Source organism: Typopeltis vanoorti, chromosome 10 (assembly GCF_054136105.1).
Source record: "Typopeltis vanoorti isolate ZY-2024b chromosome 10, IOZ_Tvanoo_1.0, whole genome shotgun sequence".
Classification (NCBI taxonomy): domain Eukaryota; kingdom Metazoa; phylum Arthropoda; class Arachnida; order Uropygi; family Thelyphonidae; genus Typopeltis; species Typopeltis vanoorti.
Genome location: NC_143558.1, coordinates 14,194,291 through 14,218,734, shown reverse-complemented (window position 1 = coordinate 14,218,734; position 24,444 = coordinate 14,194,291). Strand labels below are relative to the sequence as shown.

General features: G+C 36.0%; 1 protein-coding gene across 5 annotated transcripts in view; it reads left to right on the top strand.

Moving 5' to 3' along the window:
• Nucleotides 1-24,444, top strand: part of LOC150102179 (heterogeneous nuclear ribonucleoprotein U-like protein 1) — a 323,967-nt gene that overhangs the window by 294,986 nt on the left and 4,537 nt on the right. For all 5 annotated transcript variants that reach the window (XM_090399724.1, XM_090399723.1, XM_090399727.1 and 2 more), the window contains one exon: nucleotides 14,257-14,440. In XM_090399724.1, the coding sequence (XP_090255850.1) occupies nucleotides 14,257-14,440 (184 nt within the window). The remainder of the gene's footprint in view (nucleotides 1-14,256; nucleotides 14,441-24,444) is intronic.

Here is a 24,444-nt window from a genome sequence, read left to right as displayed (position 1 = left end):
TCTAATATCAAAATTGGAGATGTTAATTTCAACTGTTTGCTTTATGCAGATGATGTTATACTTCTAAATAAAGCCAGTACAAGTCTGCAAGATTCCCTGACTAATTTGAATAACTGTTGTAATAGATATGGTATGAAGGGCAGCATTAAAAAGACAATGAAAATAGGTAGAATTGTAGAAAATGTCAACTGTGTTGTGAACGGGGAACCTGTGGAACAAGTAAAACATTTCAGCTACTTTAAGCACGATTTTTAGTGAAGATGGTAAATTAAATATGGAAATAGACAATAGAATCAACAAAGCTGGTATGGTAGGAAGTCAACTGAATAAATTTATATGGAATAAGAGAGAAATTAGCTGTATACAAGACAGTGTTCAAACCAGTTTTAACTTATGGATCTGAGAGCTGGGTGAGAAGTAAAACACTTGACCAAAGACTAGAGACTGCAGATATGAGAGTCCTGAGAAAGATTAGGAGCATGAACAGATGGCATCAATGGCAATATCATATTAAAAATGAGGATATTAGGAAAGAACTTGATATTGTCAGCAACCAGGAATGTGTTAGCAGAGCTAATCTCAGGTGGTATGGTCACTTAAACAGAAGGGGAGAGGAAAGATTAGCAAAACAAGTGTTCTCTGTCAGGTTGGCAAGAAAAGGACCCATAGGAAGACCAAGATATAGGTGGATTGATACGGTACAATGTGCCTTAGACGATAGAAATATAAGATCTGATAATGATAATATTGCAGTTTTGACAAGTAATAGACTTATTTGGAGGAAAATTGTAGATAGGAAGTTAGTAATGGTGTAAATTTTTCATGTAGTACTATCATATCCTGTACACCACTTGAGGGTACATGTCAGGAATTTGATGATGATGAGTGTTTATTATTTTTTTTTTATAGATAACACTCACCTTAGAGAAAGATGAATAAGAACGGGGACTTCACTGAAGTTTCTATTATATTAAGGAAATTAAAGTTTTGAGTTACAGGGATATTTTCTGAATGTTCCCAAGAATTGCATTCAGAAGGATATAGTTTTAAACAGCTTAAGGATTGCCATAAGAAAGGATAATCACTCTCAGTACTAAACTTCTGATAAGTACTGAGGTGGTGTATACCTTAAATGAAAAGATTTATGAAGAATGTCAACTACAACCCATAATGTGAATGTATTATTATTAAGAGAGACCTCCAGGGAGTCAGGGACTCTTTGAGGAAGACCACATAATACATGCACCACCCTTCATACTTATTCTTGAATTCATTGACACTGCTTGCACTCATAACATCTGAAGGCAATCCATTCCAATTATGCACAACCCTCTGAGAAAAAGAATCTAGCCCTCAACCCCTTCTTAGCAGAATTTATTCTAAGCTTCCAAGGAGGATGCCATCTTGTCCTTTCCCCACCCTCCATAAAATTAAAAATTCCATCTAATGAAACCTTATACGATTCTTTCAGAAGTTTGTACATCTCAATCATGTCATCCATCATTCTCCTGTTTGCTAGTGTCTGCAGCCTACAAATTATCAATCTGTATTCCACAATCCTGATACCATTTTTAACACTCTCCTTTGCATTCTCTCCACTGTATCAGAATCACAATGGAAACCCGGAATATTTCTTGTAAAATTTCTTGACAACACAACCATAAGAACGATTAGTGAAATAACTTTTGTGGCTAGGAAAAGGACATTTCGTTTTCACAATGAACAATGCTACACTGAGTAAAACCTGTATGTCACAGTGAACTCGGCATCTCTGATAGTTTGTAATAGGATGGTGACATCTAGTGGTGTAAAGAATGATTATAACAATCGGTACAAATTCACACTTTCGGTTGCACAACTTTACAATCACCCTGTATATTAAAGACCTATATTTAGACAATAGGAAAATCTCAAAACTAATAATGAGAATGAAACAGATCGCCCTTCATTTCTAACTAAAGAAGTAAGGTGAGCACTTAAAGCACAGTCCAGATATAGTTACAAGCGAAATGCTAAAAATAATTTTGGAAATAATGGTATCATCCAGTTGACAACAATTTTTAAATTAATATATGATTATGGTATTCTTGCCTTAAATAATGGTAAACTTAATCATCACAATACCAAAAATGGCAAATTTTCTGCACAAGATATGCTGATTATAAAACAGTTAGCAATGAGAAATGTCTTGAAATTATTTCTTAGAATAATATTGGACAGATATTAGAACCAAGTAGATAAAATAATAGCTAAGAACAATATAGATTAAGAAGTGGCAAAAGCACAAGAGATATAATACTAACCCTCAGAATGATATATGAAAGATCTGGTTTGCCATGCTTCATAAACTGTGGAAAAGCGTTTGAGACTACCTTGTGATGATTCAAAATCTAAATAAAATTTAATAACTTAATAATGATTTAAAACAAAAAACATATACTTGAATTAGCAATCTGCAATAAATATAAATAATATGTTTTCACAATGAATTGATATTAAAAGAGGAGTGCAACAGGAATATGTATTATCACCATTCTTTGAGATCTTCTTGGAAGTGTCATGTAAGAAATCAAAAACACGCGGAGGAATCTCACTTGGTAGAAGACCTAAATAACCCAAAATATGTAGATAGCACAATACTAATTTACAATGAAGAGGATCTGCAAAACGTATTTAATGACCTAAAAGATATCTGTGATCAATTTGACTAAAAACGATGGTAATCACAGGTAAAGTGATGGGTAAAAAACTAAAGATAACTTTAGAAGGCCACTCCATAGAACAAGTATACATCATCAGATTCCTGCCATGTACTCTCAGGGGGGGGGGGGGTACAGGATATGACAGTACTACATGAAAAATTTACATCATTACTAACTTCCTATCTACAATTTTCCCCCAAATTAGTCTGTTACTTGTCAAGACTCCAATATTATCAGATCTTATATTTCTGTTGTCTAAGGCATATTGTATCTTATCAGTCCGCCTATATCTTGGTCTTCCTCTGGGTCATTTTCCTGCCAACCTGGCAGAGAAAAGTTCTTTTGCCAATCATCTGTCCTCCCCCATTCTGTTTAAGTGACCATACCACCTGAGATTAGCTTTGCTAACGTATTCCTGGATGCTGACAATGTCAAGTTCTTTCCTAATATACTCATTTTTAATATGATATTGCCATTGATGCCATCTGTTCATGCCTGTAATCTTTCTCAGGACTCTCATATCTGCGGTCTCTAGTCTTTGGTCAAGTGTTTTACTTCTGACCCAGCTCTCAGATCCATAAGTTAAAACTGGTTTGAACACTGTCTTGTATACAGCTAATTTAGTATTCCGACTAATTTCATTCTTATTCCATATGAATTTATTCATTTGACTTCCCACCATATTTAATTTATTTAATTTCCATATTTATTTTATCATTTTGAATATTGAATAGTTTCTCTCTTGGCACCTTGTCATATGCCTTTTCCAGATCGACAAAACTTAAATACAGATCTTTGTTGTATTCCTATGATTTTTCCACTATTTGTCGTAAAGTGAAGATCTGATCTTGAGAGCCTCTATTTTGCCTGAATCCAGCTTGTTCTTCACCAAGCTTTTATTCTACAATTCTTCTCAACCGTTTCTCAAGTATACTGGCATAGATCTTGCCAGGAACACTCAGTAGGGAAATACCTCTGTAATTCTCACATTCAGTTTTATTTCCCTTTTTATATATGGGTACTATAAGAGCTCTACTCCAATCACTGGGGTAGAGTTGGGGTGTGTTTTCAGATTTCTTCCAGTAGCTGACTTTTCGCTGTTCACCCTGGTTCCCTGGCGAAAACAACGGGGACCTTGTTTAACTGGGCAACTCCCCAGCCAGCATGAAATTTTGTCATGTTGTACCATCATTTTCTATATTGGTTTAAGACAATAAGAATACAATTTGGTTAGCTAAATCCCAAATTGCCAGCCCATCCTTGTTCGTTCAGTATCCAGGTAGATACCCAACAGGGTGCACCATGAGAAGATGAGGAATGGACATTAGGTCAGAAGTCCTGGTCGGTTCTCCTCATTCCTTTAAAAGCTTGGAGGTCTCCTCTCTGTTATACAGCTTTGACCCTTAAGTCTGATCATTCATGGGAAAATTTGAACAAGAAATAAAAAGAATAGAAATAGCTTAAACAGCTTTTCTTAACATGACACAAATACTTTTCAGCAGAAAAGGCAATATAAATACAAGAATATGACTGACTGACTGATTTGCCATGTACATTCTTCATTAGAAACATGGACTATTGGAAAACAAATACAAAAGGATTGGCTCTCTTGATGTCGTTGATAAGAAGAATGAATGTGGATTAACTGGATAGAAAAGTTACAAATAAACAAGCTCTTAATAAAACAAACAAATAGAAGGTTAGTGAATGATATGAGGAAGAGGAAATATGAAATTCTTAAAATGTGCTAAGAAAAGGAGGACTGACTGATATGATCATCTGCAAAAGCTGCACAGATGACAAGGAAGAGGCTGACAAAGACATCATCTAAAGATCTCTATGGGACCTTTTGCTTATTCATCACTGGAGGGAGGTGACTACCAAACTTTGGATCAGAAATGGCACTTTGAGTGAACGCTGTACTAGTAGCATCATAGTAACCAAAGCTTTATCATGCATATGTGTAGTTGAATTTGCATTATCCTATGCATTTTTTGAAGCTACATATCAGACATTTATGATCTCCAAGTTATCATCATGGAGATAATAAATGTATCAGAGGAATGTATTTTCTTGAAGATGATAAGTTCCCATGTTGAATTATGGATGGCTGCATGAAGTTCTAAGCTTGAGTCATCATCATGGTAGCCTGCTCATAAACAAGAAAGGCAAATAAAGGATTGATTGAACATGTCTTTGAAGCAAAAATGTCATAAGAACTAATCTGGTGTGTAATTAGCAGTGTTTTAAAAGATAAACAAGCTGGGCATGTAGAAAATCTGACATCAATAATAACCAAATTTTAAAGAATTGTTAGAAAACTAGTACCATTGAAATCTTATGTATAGGCTATTACATCTCTGAACCTTTCAGGCTACACATCGGGAAATTATGAAATTCAAGGAATTATTTATAAAGGAAGGACAGTGTTCTATCTATGCACCTAAGATTTTGGTGAGTTCAGCCATTCCACTATTGGATATAGTATTTACACCTGTGTCATGACTTGGAAAACCATATCCATCTGAAGATAAATATTGTGTGATAAGTTCATGTTAAAGTTTAATGAAGATATCTCAGTTATAGAGATCTTCAGGGAGTACAATATGAGACTTGTAACACACACACACAAGCAGCATAAAAGTAAGTGAAACGCGGATGAAAGACTTAGTCCTAACTAGATGGGATGCCCTCTGTTGACATTATGGTGGCATAGGATGTAAACTGAGATCTCAAACTACTAGTGCTTCTCATATTTTTGGGAAGTGTTATGCAACTATATTTATTCAAATTATGCTGGTTTATAAGATTAGCTGCAGATTCTAAAAACAATCTCTCTTTTCTTAATTTATTGTGGTGGAGTATAGTGGTCTTTCTTTTTAGCCTGCACATGGATGTGTGCAGGCTAAAAAGAATATAAATTGGCATCGGGTGGTTTTGTTTCTCAGAACATAAGGTAATTCATCATCAAATTCCTGCCATGTACCCTCGAGGGGTGTATAGGATATGATAGTACTACATGAAAAATTTACATCATTAATAACTTCCTATCTACAATTTTCCTCCAAATCAGTCTGTTACTTGTCAAGACTCCAACATTATCCGATCTTATATTTCTAAGGAACTTTGTACTGTATCAATCCATCTATATCTTGGTCTCCCCGTGGATCGTTTTCCTGCCAACCTGGCAGAGAACACTCTTTTTGTTAATTTTTATTCACCCATTCTATTTAAGTGACCATACCACCTGAGTTTAGCTATGCTAACGCATTTCTGGATGTTGACAATGTCAAGTTCTTTCCTAATATTCTCGATTTTAGTATGATATTGGCATTGATGCCATCGGTTCACACCTCTAATCTTTCTCAGGATTCTCATATCTGCGGTCTCTAGTCTTTGGTCAAGTGTTTTACTTCTGACCCAGCTCTCAGATCCATAAGTTAAAACTGGTTTGAACACTGTCTTGCATACAGCTAATTTAGTGTTCTCTCTTTTCTCTCTTATTCCATATGAATTTATTCAGTTGTCTTCCTGCCATACCAGCTTTGTTGATTCTGTTGTAGATTTCCATATTTAATTTATCATCTTCACTAAAAATCGTGCCTAAGTAGCTGAAATGTTTTACTTGTTCCACAGGTTCTCCATTCACAACACAGTTGACATTTTCAATGATTCTGCCTATTTTCATTGTCTGTCTTTTTATTGCTGACCTTCATACCATATCTATTACAACAGTTATTCAATTTAGTCAGGGAATCTTGCAGACTTGTAGCGGATTTATTTAGAAGTATAACATCGTCCACATAAAGCAAAGAGCTGACATTAACATTTCCAATTTTGATATCATGTTTAATATCACTTTCCTTCATAATGTGATCCATACAGATAATGAATAACAGCGGGGATAATGTACATCCTTGTCTCACACCAGATTTAACATTAAATCATCTTCCTGTATAATTCCTTCAATTCTAACTACTGACTTACAACTGAATAAAGACTATGTATTGCTTGATATAGTGCCCCATTGACACCATATAACTGTAGCGTAATGAATAGTTTCTCTCTCTTGGCACCTTGTCATATGCCTTTTCCAGATCGACAAAACTTAAATATAGATATTATATAGATATTGCTGTCAGGATTAGATCTTCACAGCCTCTATTTGACCTGAATCCGGCTTGTTCTTCACCAAGCTTTTCTTCCACAATTCTTCTCAACCATTTCTCAAGTATACTTGCATAAATCTTGCCAGGAACACTCAGTAAGGAAATACCTCTATAATGCTCACATTCAGTTTTTATTTCCCTTTTTATATATGGGTACTATGAGAACTCTACTCCAATCATCAGGGAATTCGTACCTCTGTCCATCACTTTGAACTGTGCAGCCACTGTAAGACTTGTATACCACCATACAGCATTTCTGGTTGAATATCATCTACTCCTGCTGCCTTTCCACATTTCTAGCCTTTGAAGGCTTTTTTTACTTCAAGTATGGATATGTATGCCTGTTGAGTGTTTTTTTACTACTGTGCTATCATTGCTTGTTTCATTTAGCAATTTTTCGAAGTAATCACTCCGTACTTCAAGGATATCTTTTTCTTCAGTTTTCATGTCACCTTTATCATCTCTAACTCCTTTTACAGCACTCTTCCCTCCATTTCTAAGCTGCTTCAACAACCTCCAGAATATCTTACCACCTTCTTGATATTTATTTTCTATATTCTTGCCAAAGTCCTCCCATGACTTTTGTTTAGTTAGTTTTACACAATGTTTAGCTTTCTTATATCATCATCATCATTATCAAATTCCTGATATATACCCTCAAGGGGTGTACAGGATATGATAGTACTACATGGAAAATTTACATCATTACTAACTTCTTATCTACAATTTTCCTTCAAATTAGTCTGTTACCTGTGAAGACTCCACTATTATTGGAGTTTATATTTCTATCCTCTAGAAAAGATGATAGAGTAAAAAGTACCTCTAAGGTACTTTTTACTCTATCAATCCATCTATATCTTGATTTTCTTCTGGATATTTTTCCTGCCAACCCAGCAGAGAACACTTGTTATGCTAATCCTTCCTCTCTCTCATTCTGTTTAAGTGACCAAATTACATGAGATTACTTCTGCTAATTAATGCATACCTGGATGCTAAAAATGTCAAGTTCATTCTTAATATCCTCATTTTTAATATGATATTGCCATTGATGCCATCTGTTCATGCCTCTAATCTTTCTCAGGACTCTCATTTCTGTGGTCTCTAGTCTTTTAGTCTTTAGTCAAGTGTTTTACTTCTGACCCAGCTTTCAGATCCATAAGTTAAACTTGGTTTGAACACTGTCTTCCATACAGCTAATTTAGTGTTTTGGCTAATTTCTCTGTTATTCTATATAAATTTATTCAGTTGACTTCCTACCTTTGTTGATTCTATTGTCTATTTCCATATTTAATTTACCATCTTCATTAAAAATCGTGCCCAAGTAGCTGAAATGTTTTACTTGTTCTATAGGTTCCATTCACAATGCAATTAATATTTTTAATGTTTCTGCCTACTTTCATTGGATTTGTATTCTTAATGCTGACCTTTATAATCATATCTATTACAACAGTTATTCAATTTAGTCAAGAAATTTTGCAGATTTGTAGCGGATTTATTTAGAAGTATAACATCATCCACATAAAGCAAAGAGCTGAGATTAACATCTCCAATTTTGATATAAGGTTTAATACCAATTTCCTTTGTAATGTAATCCATATAGATAATGAATAACAAAGGCGATAATGTACGTCCTTGTCTCACACCAGATTTAACATTAAACCACCTTCCGATACTTCCTTCAATTCTAACTACTGACTTACAACTCAAATAAAGACTAAGTATTGCTTGATATAATGCTCCATTAACACCATATAACTGTAGCATTTTGAATAACTTCTCTCTTGGAACTTTGTCACATGCTTTTTCCAGATCTACAAAACTTAAACACAGATCTTTGTCATATTCCCACGATTTTTCAACTATCTGTCGTAGAGTGAGAATTTGGCCCAAATCCAGCTTGTTCTTCACCAAGCTTCTCTTCCACAATCCTTCTCAAACATATCTCAAGTATACTTGCATATATCTTACCAGGAACACTCAGCAGGGAAATACCTCTGTAATTTTCACATTCAGTTTTATTTCCCTTTTTATATATGAGTACTCTGAGACCTCTTACTCCAATCATTGGGAATTTGTCCATCTGTCCAAGCCTTCTGAACTATGCATTGCATTCACTGTAAGACTTTTATACCACCACACTTCAGCATTTCTGGTCGAATATCATCTACATCAGCTGTCTTTCAACATTTCAGGCTTTTGATGGCTTTTTCTACTTCAAGTATGGATATGTATTCCTGACTGCATGCCTGGTCAGTGTTTTTTACCACAGTACTGTGATCGCTACTTGTTTCATTTTGCAATTTTTCAAAATAATTACTCCATACTTCAAGAATATCTTTTTCTTCTGTTTTCACCACCTTAATCATCTCTAATTCCTTTTACAGCACTCTTCCCTCCATTCGTAAGCTTCTTCAACCTCCAGAATATTTTGCCACCTTCTTGATATTTATTTTCTATATTCTTGCCAAAGTCCTCCCATGACTTTTGTTTAGCTAGTTTTACACACTGTTTAGCTTTCTTACATTTGTCTCTGTATTCTCTAAGAGCAAAAGCTGACTTATATGCCAGGAACTTTTGATATGCTTCTTTTCCTTCACTGCTTCTCTAACTTCCTGTGTCCACCATGGAGTTTTGATTTTTCTATCCTTGTAGACAACCTCACCACATGCCTCTCTGGCTGAATCAATCAGTGTTTTCTTGAAGGCTTGCCACTGAATCTCCAAGGTTTGATTCCTGTTCTTAAACTCTTTCATTTTTTCTTCAATAATCTTTGTGTATTTTAGTCTACAGTTCACATCTGAGAGCTGCTCAACTTTTATTCGCTTTAAAGCTTTTTTACATGTTCTTCTCTTCAATATGAAATTCAGTTTTATTCTGCTCAAGACTAAATGGTGATCTTCCAATTCAAATCCTTTCTACACACTCTAGTGTCCTACACCAGAGAGAAAACACCACTATCGACAATAACATATACAATGAGACTTTTCTTATTCCTTGCCTCTTCTCTCCATGTGAATTTGTGCCCATTTTTCTGTTGGAACCTGGTGTTAGTAATAACAAGTCCATGTCCTGAGCAGTAATCCAACAGGTATTTGCCATTATTATTAGCTTTGCTCTTTTCTTTAAATTTTCCCAAAATATTTTTGTATGTCTGACAATCATTTCCTTCTCTGCTATTTAGATCCCCAACTAGGACCAACTTTTCCTTTTTCATTGTGTCAGTTGCTTTCTCTAAAGCCTCAAAAAATTCCTTCACTTCTACTTTAGTAGAACCTTCTGTGTGACCATAGGCACAAATAATCTCATTGTCCAGTTTCCCCATTCTCAAATTTGCCCACATCACTCTACTTGAGACTGCCTGCCATTCAAGAAGATTTGCGTCGTATTTAGTGTTGAATACTATGGCTACTCCTTTTCCGTGATTGTCATTGCCTGAATATAACATTTTGTATTTATCGTTCAGAAAGAATTCGCTTTTGCCTTTTTTCTTGTTTTTGTTTTGTTTGCAATCACCCCTATTATGTCGATCTGATACTTATGCAGTTCCTCAGTTAACTCTATTTCTTTGCCATTCAGGCTTCTTATGTTGATAATACCAATCTTGAACTTTCGTGATGTTGAGTTAGGGTGGGTTTTAGATTTGTTCCAGTAGCCGACTTTTCACTGTTTGTCCTGGTTCCCTGGCAAAAGCAATGGGGGCCAATCCCTTGTTTAACAGGTGGCGCCCCAGCGGGCATGAAATTCTGTCGTGTTGTACCATCATTTGAAAATTTGATTTAAGCCAATAAGAATACAATTTGGTCAGCTAAATCCCAAATTGCCTTTCAGTATCCAGGTAGATACCTAAAAGGGTGCACCATGCGAAGGTAAGGATCGGACATTAGGTCAGAAGCCCTGGTCAGTTCTTCGCATTCCTTTAAAGGCTATGTGGAGGTCTCCTCTCAGTTATATAGCTTTGACCTTTAAGCATCCCTGATATATACGACTGATAAATTATATATTGACACAATCAACAGTGAACTGTGATACATTTCAAATTAAAGAAAGGTGCTAGACAGAGTTGTGTAATTTCTCTTCTTTCATTCAAATTCTACAGTGAAGAAATGTTTGAAAGTATAGATTACAAAGTATAGAAAGCATAGAGCTGAAGATGTAAAAATAGGAGGAAGGAATATAAATAACATTTGTTATGCAGAAGATACCATAGTGTTGGATTCTGAATATATAGAGATTTGAGTAATTATTATTTGCTTCAGAATCCAACATGATCTTCCATCACATAAGCTAATCTTGTAATTGTTATTTAATGTAAATCACTTGTTTATAAATTAATATTCATATAACTGCCTTTAACTTTATTTGATATTTAATTGTTTAATCAAGGATATATGTATTAATAGTGATAAGATTCTGTATTAAAATATTGTTTATTTTATTTATTGCTATGTTATTAATATAAGAATTTGTATTCAACATTTAACTGCGTATTAATTGAAGTGTAAATATTCTTTATTTGTTCCTATATGTAGAGGTATAACATTATGCAATGCCTCAGTTGTATTATATTTTGTTTTGGTTGTCATGGAGATGTATGTAAGAGAGCGAGCGCTAGTTTAGAACAGAGCGTGGTTGATCAGCATTGAAGGGCTAGAAAGGATTTTAGTTGAAGAGAGCAATTTCGGCAGGAAGAAGGGATATATAAGCTAAGAATGCTGTAAAAAACATTTGATTCAGAGAGAATCGGAGGAGAAGCATTGGGGAATCAGAGTGTGATAATAGCAAGTCGGCGAGTCATTCAAGTAGTTAATTAAAGTCTACTAGTCGAGGAGCGGGTTAGCTAGTGAGCTGCAGAATAACAAATAAAGCAACGGAAGATAGCTAAGTGACTACTGAATGACTAGCTGTACTTTAGTAGTTGAGATTTAATTTCAGGGCCGACTTTTCAAGGACACACGGAAACTTGAAGCATAGCACAGAGTAACTAAGAGAATAAGTAGAGGCAGTAAAGTTGAATTTAAATGATAACTGTGTTAAGAAATATAGTGTCTAAAAGATTAATTAAATGCCAGAAGTATAGGCAACTGTGTATAAAAACTTCAAGTTAAAGAATTACTGTGTGTTACCTTAGTTCAAGATTTATTAGTAGAATACTGAATTGGTCAAGTGATGTCAAATGTAGTACAAGCATTTAGACCTGAGCAAGAACGTTTAACTATGTGAATCGCAACCGTTAATTTATTCAGTTATTATTTAGAAGATTTGTTTTAATGAGTGCTGTTAATTGTTTTTATGTGTATACAGTTATAAGAGATGTTCGTATATAAGTAGATGAACAAGTAAGATTACCGGTAAGAATTATCCAACTATTGATATTCCTATGCGGAGATTAGCTGGAGTGTGGAATTAAGAGTGTATACTTGTGAAGAAGTGTTACTACCCTCTTATTGTATTTGAAACTTCAGTTTCAAATACAATAAGAGGGTAGTAACACTTCTGTGAGATATTAGTGTAATTGATGACTAACTGTGAGATATTAGTGTAATTGATGAATAACTGTGAGGTATTAGTATAATTGATGACTAAGGAACTTTATGATATTGAACTTTATTAAATAGTTAAATGAACCTTCTGAAGACTATTTCAGACAATAGATTAACCATTGTCTGAGATTGTGTGACTGTATTATCAGTTGAACTAAAATGTTTATAATACACTATTCAGTGAATTAAATTAAAGTGTATAAATTGTAAGCCTAAATTAAATGTTTGTTTGTTGATCTAAAGTTGTATTTTGCTTGAATCTCTTTTACTGCACCATTCATAAAATATTCGAACCAAAGCGAGTGAATTAAATAAGTTAAATATACTCGGCCAGTATATATAATAATAACACATAAAAGAGAAATAGTTGAGAGTTGGTTTTACCTTAATTCTTGGACTAATTTAGATATAGAGAGGCACAGTCAATAAATATAAATTTTCTCTATATTTGGATTAGAAATCAACTAGCAATTTATTTTTTGTTTAAGAACATCGTAGTGACAAACATGTCGGATCCAAAGTATGGGTTAAGGCGAAGTAGGATCCAACAATACTGATTGCTGAGAGAGAGAGAGAAAGATGAATACTTTCAAAAAAGTAATAGATCAAATAAATTCCCAATGTATATATCCTTACATTAAATTCCACAAAACTTATGGTAATAAGTAGAGGAAAATATACCCCCAAAAGTTAAAAATTAAAGCAGAAAACAAAAAGAGAACAAGTCAAATGCTACACTTAGTTCCGATCTTTAACTCTGGTGATGTTGAGTTGGGGTGTGCTTTCAGATTTGTTCCAGTAGCTGACTTTTCGCTGTTCACCCTGGTTCCCTGGCGAAAACAACGGGGCCTTGTTTAACCGGGCGACGCCCCAGCCAGCATGAAATTTTGTCATGTTGTACCATCATTTTCTATATTGGTTTAAGCCAATAAGAATACAATTTGGTCGGCTAAATCCCAAATTGCCAGCCCATTCTTGTTCGTTCAGTATCCAGGTAGATACCCAACAGGGTGCACCACGAGAAGGTGAGGATTGGACATTAGGTCAGAAGCCCTGGTCGGTTCTCCTCATTCCTTTAAAGGCTATGTGGAGGTCTCCTCTCAGTTATATAGCTTTGACCCTTAAGCATCCCCATAAGGTAATTTAGTTTAGTAATGTGATTTGCTGTCATAGTTACTGTCACCATAGCACACTTTGTAGGTACCACATGAGGTAATCCAAGAAACATTTAAATATACCTAGTTTATTTTAAGGTTCATTATATATATATAGTGAAGTTTTTGTTAAATTTGCACTCCTCTTTTCTATCACTTCCAATGAAAACAGATGGTTCTGTCACTCGCATTAAATCTTTCTGCAAGCATCTTATAAATTTTGGTTGAATCCGTGTTTCTTTGGCAACATTCCTCATTTATATCAGTTGTCTCTGACAGGATGTGTCATCAAGTGCACCCAATCCAAAATTTTTATCATTTTTGGGCTGTTAGCTTGCTTTATTTTTCTTTGAACTATTGCATATCCTGCTTGTTGTGTGCATTTTGCTCCATTCCTGTCATAGAGTAAACATGCTTAATCAACTGATTTCATTCAAATAACTTCTAAATAATTCATGATAGTCTAGTAGACAGGTATGGTATCTGGTGTTAGGTACTAATGTTTATGGTTTTTTAAAATTAATCATTTATTAATGCTTAAATCTACCTAGTAAGCATTTACATTCTCCATCATGTCAGGATGTATAAACTGTTTCCTGATAGGAAAAGTTTACTTGTGATATTCAGTGCTTTTTATGAATTTAAGATTTAACATTCTGAAGTTTAACATTATTTCATTTATTATTTATAGAGTTATGATTACGGAGGATATGGTGATAGCCAGTCATATGGCCAGAATCAGAATTATAGCTCAAGTCAAAGCAACCAGGGATATAATCAGAATCAAGGATATGGTTATAGTCAGAGTCAGTCTCCTAGTAGTACTCAGGCTCAAGGACAGTGGAGCCAGGGGCAGTGGAAAGGAGGATCTTCAGGTAATTTATTTTCTTTTTGTGATTCTCACCCATTAAATGTTATAAACTTGTATGTTTGGTACTGTGGAAGGACGGATAGGTTATCTTGTTAAACCTTGTTCTGAAGACTGAAAACATGAACTTCTGGAAGGCAACATCCACTGTCACTGTTCATGGTGGAATTTGAACAATAAATCCCACCACCAGTTGGTTTTGGGAGCAGAAGGCCATTTGCCCACCATCACATTATACATTTTATTGTTTTTTAATTTAAATTTGACTGGAGCCTCAAGTTATTGTAATAAGTCACGTGACAACCAGTCACACATCTGGCTGACCTAACAGGTCTCTCATCTGCAGAAGGTAAGGGTTCAACTAGTTTATCCATAAGCCACTGAAACATTTATTCTTGTGTAGAGGCTTAAGTGCTGTGAGGACATTATGTTGGAGGTTTAATGGATTTTTTACAACACTCAAAAAGAATTAAAATAGATATACGGTTTACCAAAAATCCACAAACCTAATTCCCCACTCAGGCCTATAGTAGATGCCACCAATGCACCTTGTTACAGACTGTCTAAACAGCTGGCCAACTCTCTGTCCCCCCTATCCGGAAATTCAGCTTCCTATATAAAAAACTCGACCCACTTTAAAGCCCTCACAGAAAATTTAACCTTGAATAATACAGACATATTAGTAAGCTTTGATATCTCCTCCTTGTTTACCAATATTCCCTTAACTGACACTTTATCGCTCTTAGAAAACGTTTTTCCCACTGACATCTTAGATCTCTTTTCCTTCGCCATCAACTCTGGGTATTTCGCTTGGAATAACAAAATCTACAAGCAGATAGAGGGAACCACCATGGGCTCCCCCCTCTCAACCCCCCTTGCTAATTTCTATATGGAAGATTTCGAATTTATTTATAGAAAATTATGTATTAAAAACTTGTCTATATCAGTCTCTAAATCATGTCACTTCACGCATGCAAAACAGATGAAACTCAGAAAACAAAAACAGCAACTCATGACAAATGACAACATTCAGTTGGATTGGTTGACAATATAACCAATCACAGCCACTGATTTCTGGGTGCTATTGTCTCAGCGCACACCCTGCCTTGCCTTCTGGGTGATTTAAAACCACTGGAATACTAAGAATTTGACCCACTGCACCTTCTGTATGTCTGTTCAAAAGACTGAAAAGTGTCCATATTTGTGACTGCAAATGCGATGCAATGTTTACTCATCAAACAGTGTCCTCTTCATGAAGCATTAGTGTATTGTTTGATTTTAGGCATGCAAAGCCAAGAAATAATTAGGGGTGACTTTACCAGGAATAAATGCAAAAATGTAATATTGGTGATATTGCTATTCTGTGTATGTGCACTGCAAACCTAGCACACCCTGAATATATGCCCCTGCAAATTATATATATATATTATAAAAATCAGTGCTTATACTATCATTAATCCATTTTTTTCTTTTACTGAATTTTATTGTTCAGTTACATTATTTTAAGTCATTAAAAACATCAGGATATTATTAAACAGGAAACTGTCGATGTGAAGTATCCTTCTGATTCAACTCATGAATCGTAAAATGCACTGCTTGGAAAAAAGTCAACAGACACCATAGTGTGAGGGGCAAACAGCCATGGGCATCCATCTTAATAAAATGTAGGACCTCCTTTTGCTGCAATGTCTGCAGCAATCTTACAAGGCATACTTTCCACAAGCATATGATAGCAATCAATTTGAATTTTGGAAATTCTTCCTGTAGGCATGTAATGAGATCTTGGACTGTTGTGGGTGGATGTCCCTTGACTTCACCCATGCTCTAGTTCATCCCACAGATGTTCAATAAGGTTGAGATTAGGGCTCTGTAAAGGCCACTCAAGCGTGGTGATATTCATATCCACAAATCATGCAGTTACAGCAACAGCTTTATGGCATGTGTATTCTCTTTTTGCTGAAAGAGACAATGGTCAGTTCCATAGAAATGCTAGTAGGAAGCATTGCATTGTCCAAAATGTTCAGATACCTCTCGGAGTTCTATGTTCATGGCACCACAAAAACAGAGGTCCGATGCCAAACCAGGAAAAATGGAACTATACCATCATGCCACCACCTCCAAATTTCATAGTTGGGATTACGCACTTTGGTAAGAGACGTTCTCCAGGCATCTGTACATCTGCTTGGTAGAGAGGATGTAATGTGATTCATCACTCCATAACACAACTTTCCAAGCTTCTGTGTTCCACTATACATGTTCTTTGCACCACTGAAGATAATGCTGCATGTTGGTTCAGATAATGCAGGGCTTGCATATTGAGGTCCTACCATGGAAACATGTTGTTAGCCTTGATTCTGAATGTGTTTGAATGTTTTTGTGCAGATCCGTGTTCCAATCAATGCTCAGAACTTTGCATTCAGTATGTCTGCCAATGAATGGTTGTCTTTACATGTTATCCTTCATAGCAGCCAATGGTCATGTTTCGTGAGTGTGCTTGGTCATCCACTGCAGGTAGTAGTTGACCCTCTGTGCTTTCATCTCAGTATCGTATTGCCAATTTTTGACCTCGGATGGCCCAATTTATTAACAGTTTGCTTAACAGATAAGCTTGCAACATGGCATCCCATCACAATGCCTCTTTCATGCTCAATCAGTTCCCCCTCACAGCCAGTTTCACTTGGATGCAGTTTCACTGACTTGGAAGCATCATATTTTCTCTAATTTATACTGGCTACAAACACCTGACTCATTACATGGAACATGATGCACCTTGCCCATGGGAATATCCATTAATATCTTACCAAACAGTATATACCCAGTCTCATTTAACAAGATCGGTTTGTTAATTATACTGACAGAATTGTAAAAAAATCTGTAAATTTACTAATATAATGTAACATTCCTAGATATGGTGAAACCTCTGAAAGATTTCAGATATGTTTTGGCCTTAGGGCAAGTGAACCCTTATTATTACTAAGCTATGTATATATGTTAATTGAGTTAAACAGAATAATTATCAAATGTATAACAGTGTATCATATTTAAGAACTAAACTTCAGGATTTAAAAAAATCAGCAATTATCATATTTTATTCAGTACATACAAGAGGGGGGTCTGAAAAGTTCTCTTCCTAACAATGAAAAAACGAATTTATAATTTCAAAATTTTTTTTTTTTTTTTTTTTAAACATAATCTGCCTTGAGACTAATACATTTATTCCAGAGATGCTGCAGCACCATTATCCCATCCCTGTAGTGGTTCTCAGTAAGATCTGCAAAATACCCCTCTACAGCTGCAATCACCTCTTGATTTGATGAAAAACGCTGACCAGCAAGGAAGAGTTTTAGTTTTGGGAGGAGATAGAAGTCAGAGGCAGCCAAATCTGAGGAATGGGTGGATGTTCCAACAATTCATAGTGCAGATCCCTTAATTTTCCCATTGCCAAAACACCTTTGTGGGCACGTGCATTGTCCTGATGAAAGATGATTTTTTTTCTTCTGCAAACCGGGTCTTTTTTCACACATTTTTTCATCTAGTCTGGTTAAAAGATCGGAATAATATACCCCAGTTATTGTTTTATCCTTTTCAAGATAATTAATAAACGAAATGCCTTTAGCATCCCAAAACACCGAAGCCATGACCTTTCCTGCTGATGGAACCGACTTTGTCTTCTTTGGTCCAACCGGCTTCTGTCCACTATTTTGACTGCTGTTTGGATTCTTGTCTGTAATGGTGAATCCAAGTCTCATCCATAGTAATAAATCTATGCACAAAATCAGTTTTATTCTTGTTAAAATGCTCCAAGCACTGTTCAGAGATTTTCATGCCAGTGCGTTTTTGATCTGCTGTGTGTAAGTGGCACCCATCTTACGCAAAGCTTTTTCATTTGCAATTCTAAATGCAAAATATATTCTACATGTTACTTTTGTAGTAAAACTTTTTTTTTGGGTTTTTTGGGGGTGCTTAAGGGTCAAAGCTGTATAACTGAGAGGAGACCTCCACATAGCCTTTAAAGGAATGCGGAGAACCGACCAGAGCTTCTGACCTAATGTCCAATCCTCACCTTCTCGTGGTGCACCCTGTTGGGTATCTACTTGGATACTGAACGAACGAGGATGGGCTGGCAATTTGGGATTTAGCCGACCAAATTGTATTCTTATTGGTTAAACCAAAATAAAAAATGATGGTACAACATGACAAAATTTCATGCCGGCTGGGGCGTCGCCTGGTTAAACAAGGCCCCCGTTGTTTTTGCCAGGGAACCAGGGTGAACAGCGAAAAGTCAGCTGCTGGAACAAATCTGAAAACAAACCCCAACTCAACATCACCAGAGTTAAAGATCGGTACTATCAACGTAAGAAGCCTGAATGGCAAAGAAATGGAGCTAGCTGAGGAATTAGATAAGTACCAGATCAACATAATAGGGGTAACTGAAACAAAAAAGACCAAAACTGGTGAGATCTTTCTGAGCAATAAATACAAAATGTTATATTCAGGCAATGACAATCAAGGAAAAGAAGGAGCAGCCATAGTATTCAGCACAAAATATGAGGCTAATCTTCTTGAATGGCACTCAGTCTCAAGTAGAGTAATGTGGGCAAATATGAGAATGGGGAACTGGACAATGAGACTTATTTGTGCCTATGGTCCCACAGAAGGTTCTACTAAGGTAGAAGTTGAGGAATTTTTTGAGGATTTAGAAAAAGCAACTGACACAATGAAAAAGGAAAAGTTGGTCCTTGTTGGGGATCTAAATAGCAGAGTAGGAAATGATTGTGAGACATACAAAAATATTTTGGGAAAATTTGGAGAAAAGAGCAAAGCTAATAATAATGGCAAATATCTGTTGGATTTCTGCTGAGGACATGGACTGGTTATTACTAACACCATGTTCCAACATAAAAATGTGCACAAATTCACATGGAGAGAATAGGCAAGGAATAAGAAAAGTCTCATTGACTATGTTATTGTTGATAGTGATGTTTTCTCCCTGGTGCAGAACACCAGAGTGTACAGAGGATTTGAAATTGGAAGTGATCACTATTTAGTCTTGAGCAGGATAAAATTCAATTTCATATTGAAAAGAATGACATGTAAGAAAGTTTTAAACCGAATAAAAGTTGAGCAGCTCTCAGATGTGAACTGTAGACTAAAACACACAGAGATTATTGAAGAAAAAATGAAAGAGTTTGAGAACAGGAATCAAACCTTGGAGATTCAGTGGCAAACTCTGAAAAAAACATTGATTGATTCAGCCAGAAAGGCATGTGGTGAGCTTGTCTGCAAGGATAAAAAAATCAGAACTCCCTGGTGGACACAGGAAGTTAAAGAGGCAGTGAAGGAAAAGAAGAAAGCATATCAAACGTTTCTGTCAAATAAGTCAGCTTGTGCTCTTAGAGAATATAGAGACAAATGCAAGAATGCTAAACACTGTGTAAAACTAGCTAAACAAAAGTCATGGGAGGACTTTGGCAAGAATATAGAAAATAAATATCAAGAAGGTGGCAAAATATTCTGGAGGTTGTTGAAGAAGCTCAGTAATGGAGGAAAGAGTTCTGTAAAAGGAGTTAGAGGTGATAAAGTTGACATGAAAACGGGAGAAAAAGAAATCCTTGAAGTATGGAGTAATTACTTTGAAAAACTGCTAAATGAAACAAGCAGTGATGATAGCACAGTGGTAAAAAACATTGACCAGGCATGGATTCAGGAATACATATCCATACTTGAAGTAGAAAAAGCCATCAAAGGCTTGACATGTGGAATGGAAGCAGGAGTAGATGATATTCGACCAGAAATGCTGAAGTATGGTGGTATAAGAGTCTTACAGTGGCTGCACTGCATAGTTCAGAAAGCCTGGACAGAGGGACGAATTCCCGATGATTAGAGTAGAGCTCTCATAGTACCAATATATAAAAAGGGAAATAAAACTGAATGTGAGAATTACAGAGGTATTTCCCTACTGAGTGTTCCTGGCAAGATCTATGCAAGTATGCTTGAGAAACGGTTGAGAAGAATTGTGGAAGAAAAGCTTGGTGAAGAACAAGCTGGATTCAGGCCAAATAGAGGCTGTCAGGATCAGATCTTCACTTTACGACAAATAGTTGAGAAAGCATGGGAATATAACAAAGATCTGTATTTAAGTTTTGTCGATTTGGAAAAGGCATATGACAAGGTGCCAAGATAGAACCTGTTCAATATGCTGCAGTTATATGGTGTCAATGGGGCATTATATCAAGCAATACTTAGTCTTTATTTGAGTTGTAAGTCAGCAGTTAGAATTGAAGGAAGTACAGGAAGATGGTTTAATGTTAAATCTGTGTGGGACAAGGATGTACATTATCCCCTCTGTTATTCATTATCTATATGGATCACATTATGAAGGAAAGTGGTATTAAACATGATATCAAAATTGGAGATGTTAATGTCAGGTCTTTGCTTTATGCAGATGATGTTATACTTCTAAATAAATCCGCTACAAGTCTGCAAGATTCTCTGACTAAATTGAATAGCTGTTGTAATAGATATGGTATGAAAGTCAGCAATAAAAAGACAAAGACAATGAAAATAGGCAGAATCATGGAAAATGTCAACTGTGTTGTGAATGGAGAACCTGTGGATCAAGTAAAACATTTCAGCTACTTAGGCATGATTTTTACTGATGATGGTAAACTAAATATAGAAATAGACAACAGAATCAGCAAAGCTGGTATGGTGGGAAGTCAATTGAATAAATTCATATGGAATCAGAGAGAAATTAGTCGAAATACTAAATTAGCTGTATACAAGACAGTATTCAAACCAGTTTTAACTTATGGATCTGAGAGACCGCAGATATGAGAGTCCTGAGAAAGATTATAGGCGTGAACAGATGGCATCAATAGCAATATCATATTAAAAACGAGGATATTAGGAAAGAACTTGACATTGTCAGCATCCAGGAATGCATTAGCATAGCTAATCTCAGGTGGTATGGTCACTTAAACAGAATGGGCGAGGAAAGATTAGCAAAACAAGTGTTCTCTGCCAGGTTGGCAGCAAAACAACCCAGAGGAAGACCAAGATATAGGTGGATTGACAAAGTGCAAAGTGCCTTAGACGATAGAAATATAAGATCTGATGATGTTGGATTCTTGACAAGTAACAGACTGATTTGGAGGAAAATTGTAGATAGGAAGTTAGTAATGATGTAATTTTTTTCATGTAGTACTATCATATCCTGTACACCCCTTGAGGGTACATGGCAGGAATTTGATGATGATGATGATGATGATGATGAAGATTTCGAAAAACGAGCCATAGACTCAGCCCCACTCAAACCTTCTATCTGGCTAAGATATGTAGATGATGTGTTCTCTATTTGGCCTCATGGCCCAGACACGTTAGACTCGTTCCTCGGTCATCTCAATAGCCTACAACCAAGAATCCAGTTTACTATGGAAAAGGAAAAGAACAATTGCTTACCCTTCCTAGACACCTTAGTCACACGCCTGCCTAATGATACACTTGCCTTCACTGTATACAGAAAACCCACACACACAGGCAGATACATTCACAAACTCTCCCACCACCACCCCTCACAACAATATGGCATCATTAAAACCCTTACCAAGAGAGCCCACAATCTTTGTTCCAGTGGAACCGCCCTCACTACTGAGCTTAACCACATACACAGAACTTTCCTCTCCAATGGCTACAGCGAACACAGCATCAAAAAAATAATCAATTCCTCCCCCATTCCCCGTCCCTCTCGTCAACAAGAATTTAAAAATGCCATCACCATACCCTACATCCGTGGCACTTCGGAAAAAATAGCCAAGATACTAAAAAAGTATAACCTACACACAGCATATAAGCCCTACCGCAAACTGGCTACCCTTATCCGTTCTACGAAAGATCAGCTCCCTCCTCTCTCTCTGCCTGGAGTTTACAAAGTACCCTGTTCCTGTAAGCTTGCGTACTTTGGACAGACAGGCAGATCAGCATCCATCCGCCTGGAGGAACACAAGTCGTACATCGTTAAACACAACTATGGCCATTCAGGCTTGGCTGACCATGTTTTGGACACCACCCACAGAGTATCATGGAAGAAAACCACCATGCTCCACCACAGCAAATTCAAGAAAGATAGACTTTTTTTAGAAGCAGCAGCAGCTCTCAGAAACCAACCAAATCTTAACAAATACGGTTGCATTAAGCTTCCGAAGATTTGGGAAACAGTCATCACCAGAGGTCCCACCTTACATTCCAGGCCACCTACTACTGCCCTTAGAGGGCGCTCCACCTAGATAGGACTTTATTGTCACCCACGTGGTTGGGCTTAGTATTGTAAGTTTTTGTGTGCATGTTACATTAATTGTCTTTGTAATCCCCGTAGTTGTCCTAGTGACTAGGACGAAATATAGGAAGCATTAAATTCTATTTTAATTCTTTTTGGGTGTTGTAAAAAATCCATTAAACCTCCAACATAACTGAAACATTTAATTGGCTTATAACTAAACTACTCAACCTAAAATCATTTTGTTTATAGAATGGAAGATAGCATATCATAATGTCACTTGAGAGTAGTATTGTCTGTTGTTCCTACACCCAAGTATGCACAATTTGTTCAATCAACATTGTTTGGGGTATTTTTACCTATAGGATAGGCAATGAAAATTTCTGATTTAAGTTCTTGAATTCTTCATCATTTGCATAGTTGATTGAGATCAAACTAAAGAAAGCACCTTTCAATAGTCCTCTGTTAATTGCAATAGCAAGTTCTATTTTTATCTTTTGAAACTTCCCAGATGTTTGTATACTTTTATATACCATTTCACAATTTTTTATTCCTTTCACCAGACAGCACTAACACTTTTCTGTGAATAACGGTTTGACTTCATCAAATCTAAAATCCAATGACAGCAAGATGTTCAGTAATAATATGATATAATATTGTTTCTGTCTCTGCTTTTTGATTTCCTGTTGTATATTAGCCAACTCTCACTTATACAGACTTGCTATACTGAAATTCCTTTAGAACAATATTGCCCCATAGACATTAGCTTTTGTTGAGAAATTTCACTTGCTTATAATGGCGTTTTCTGTGGTACAAATCAACTAATATGATTTGTTGTTAGACAACAAATAAACTGACTCATTCAGTAAATTCGCCATATTAATCTTGCATACAAATTCTCCTTGACTCATTATGAGATTTCTTGTTGGTAATTGATTTATCATTCTTTGAAAATATTGATAGGACTAAATATATACCTTTGAATTATATCATGTATGTAGTGCAGGAAATTAAACTTTACGTAATATAACAAGAAGTTATGTAAAGAAACCAAGAATATAATTTCTTGGCATCTTTAATTTATAGTATGTTGTTGTGATTATAGCCTTCCAGCTGTTTTGGGGACAGCTATGTATAGCCCACCATCTATGGAAATGGCTATGAACATAGTGGTTTCCCATTGCTTTCCTTGCTGTACTATATCCTATAACTGTACCCTGTGTGTTTATGGAGCTGGTTTGCCTGCTTATGGGATGAAAAATCCCAGATAAACTGGTGGGGAAAGACCCTGCTGTCTATGCCCAAGACCAGCTAACTTGGCTATGGCTGAGGAAGATCCTTAAGCTCCCCACATCGTCGACGGGAATCAAACCTAGGACACTCCTTCTGCAGGCATATGGTTGTGAAGTGCAAAGCCACTAGGCTAACCGTACAGACAATTTATAGTATAACCAAGTGAAAAAACTTTCAACGTTTATCTCTAATCCACCAGTTACATGTATGGAAATATCACTTCTAAATTAGTTCAAATTTAGTATTACCTCTGGGTCTGGCTCCCATTGATGAGACCTCAATAAAGGTCAAAACTGGACTGGTAATGACCCTTCCCATAATGCATAGCATTATGCATGCCTGAAGGATATGTGCATTGCATTATGGGATACCAAGGCAATTGTAAAATCATTAGCCTCTGTATACAAGTAGCACAGTTCTGAAGTGATTTTTTATGCAAACCT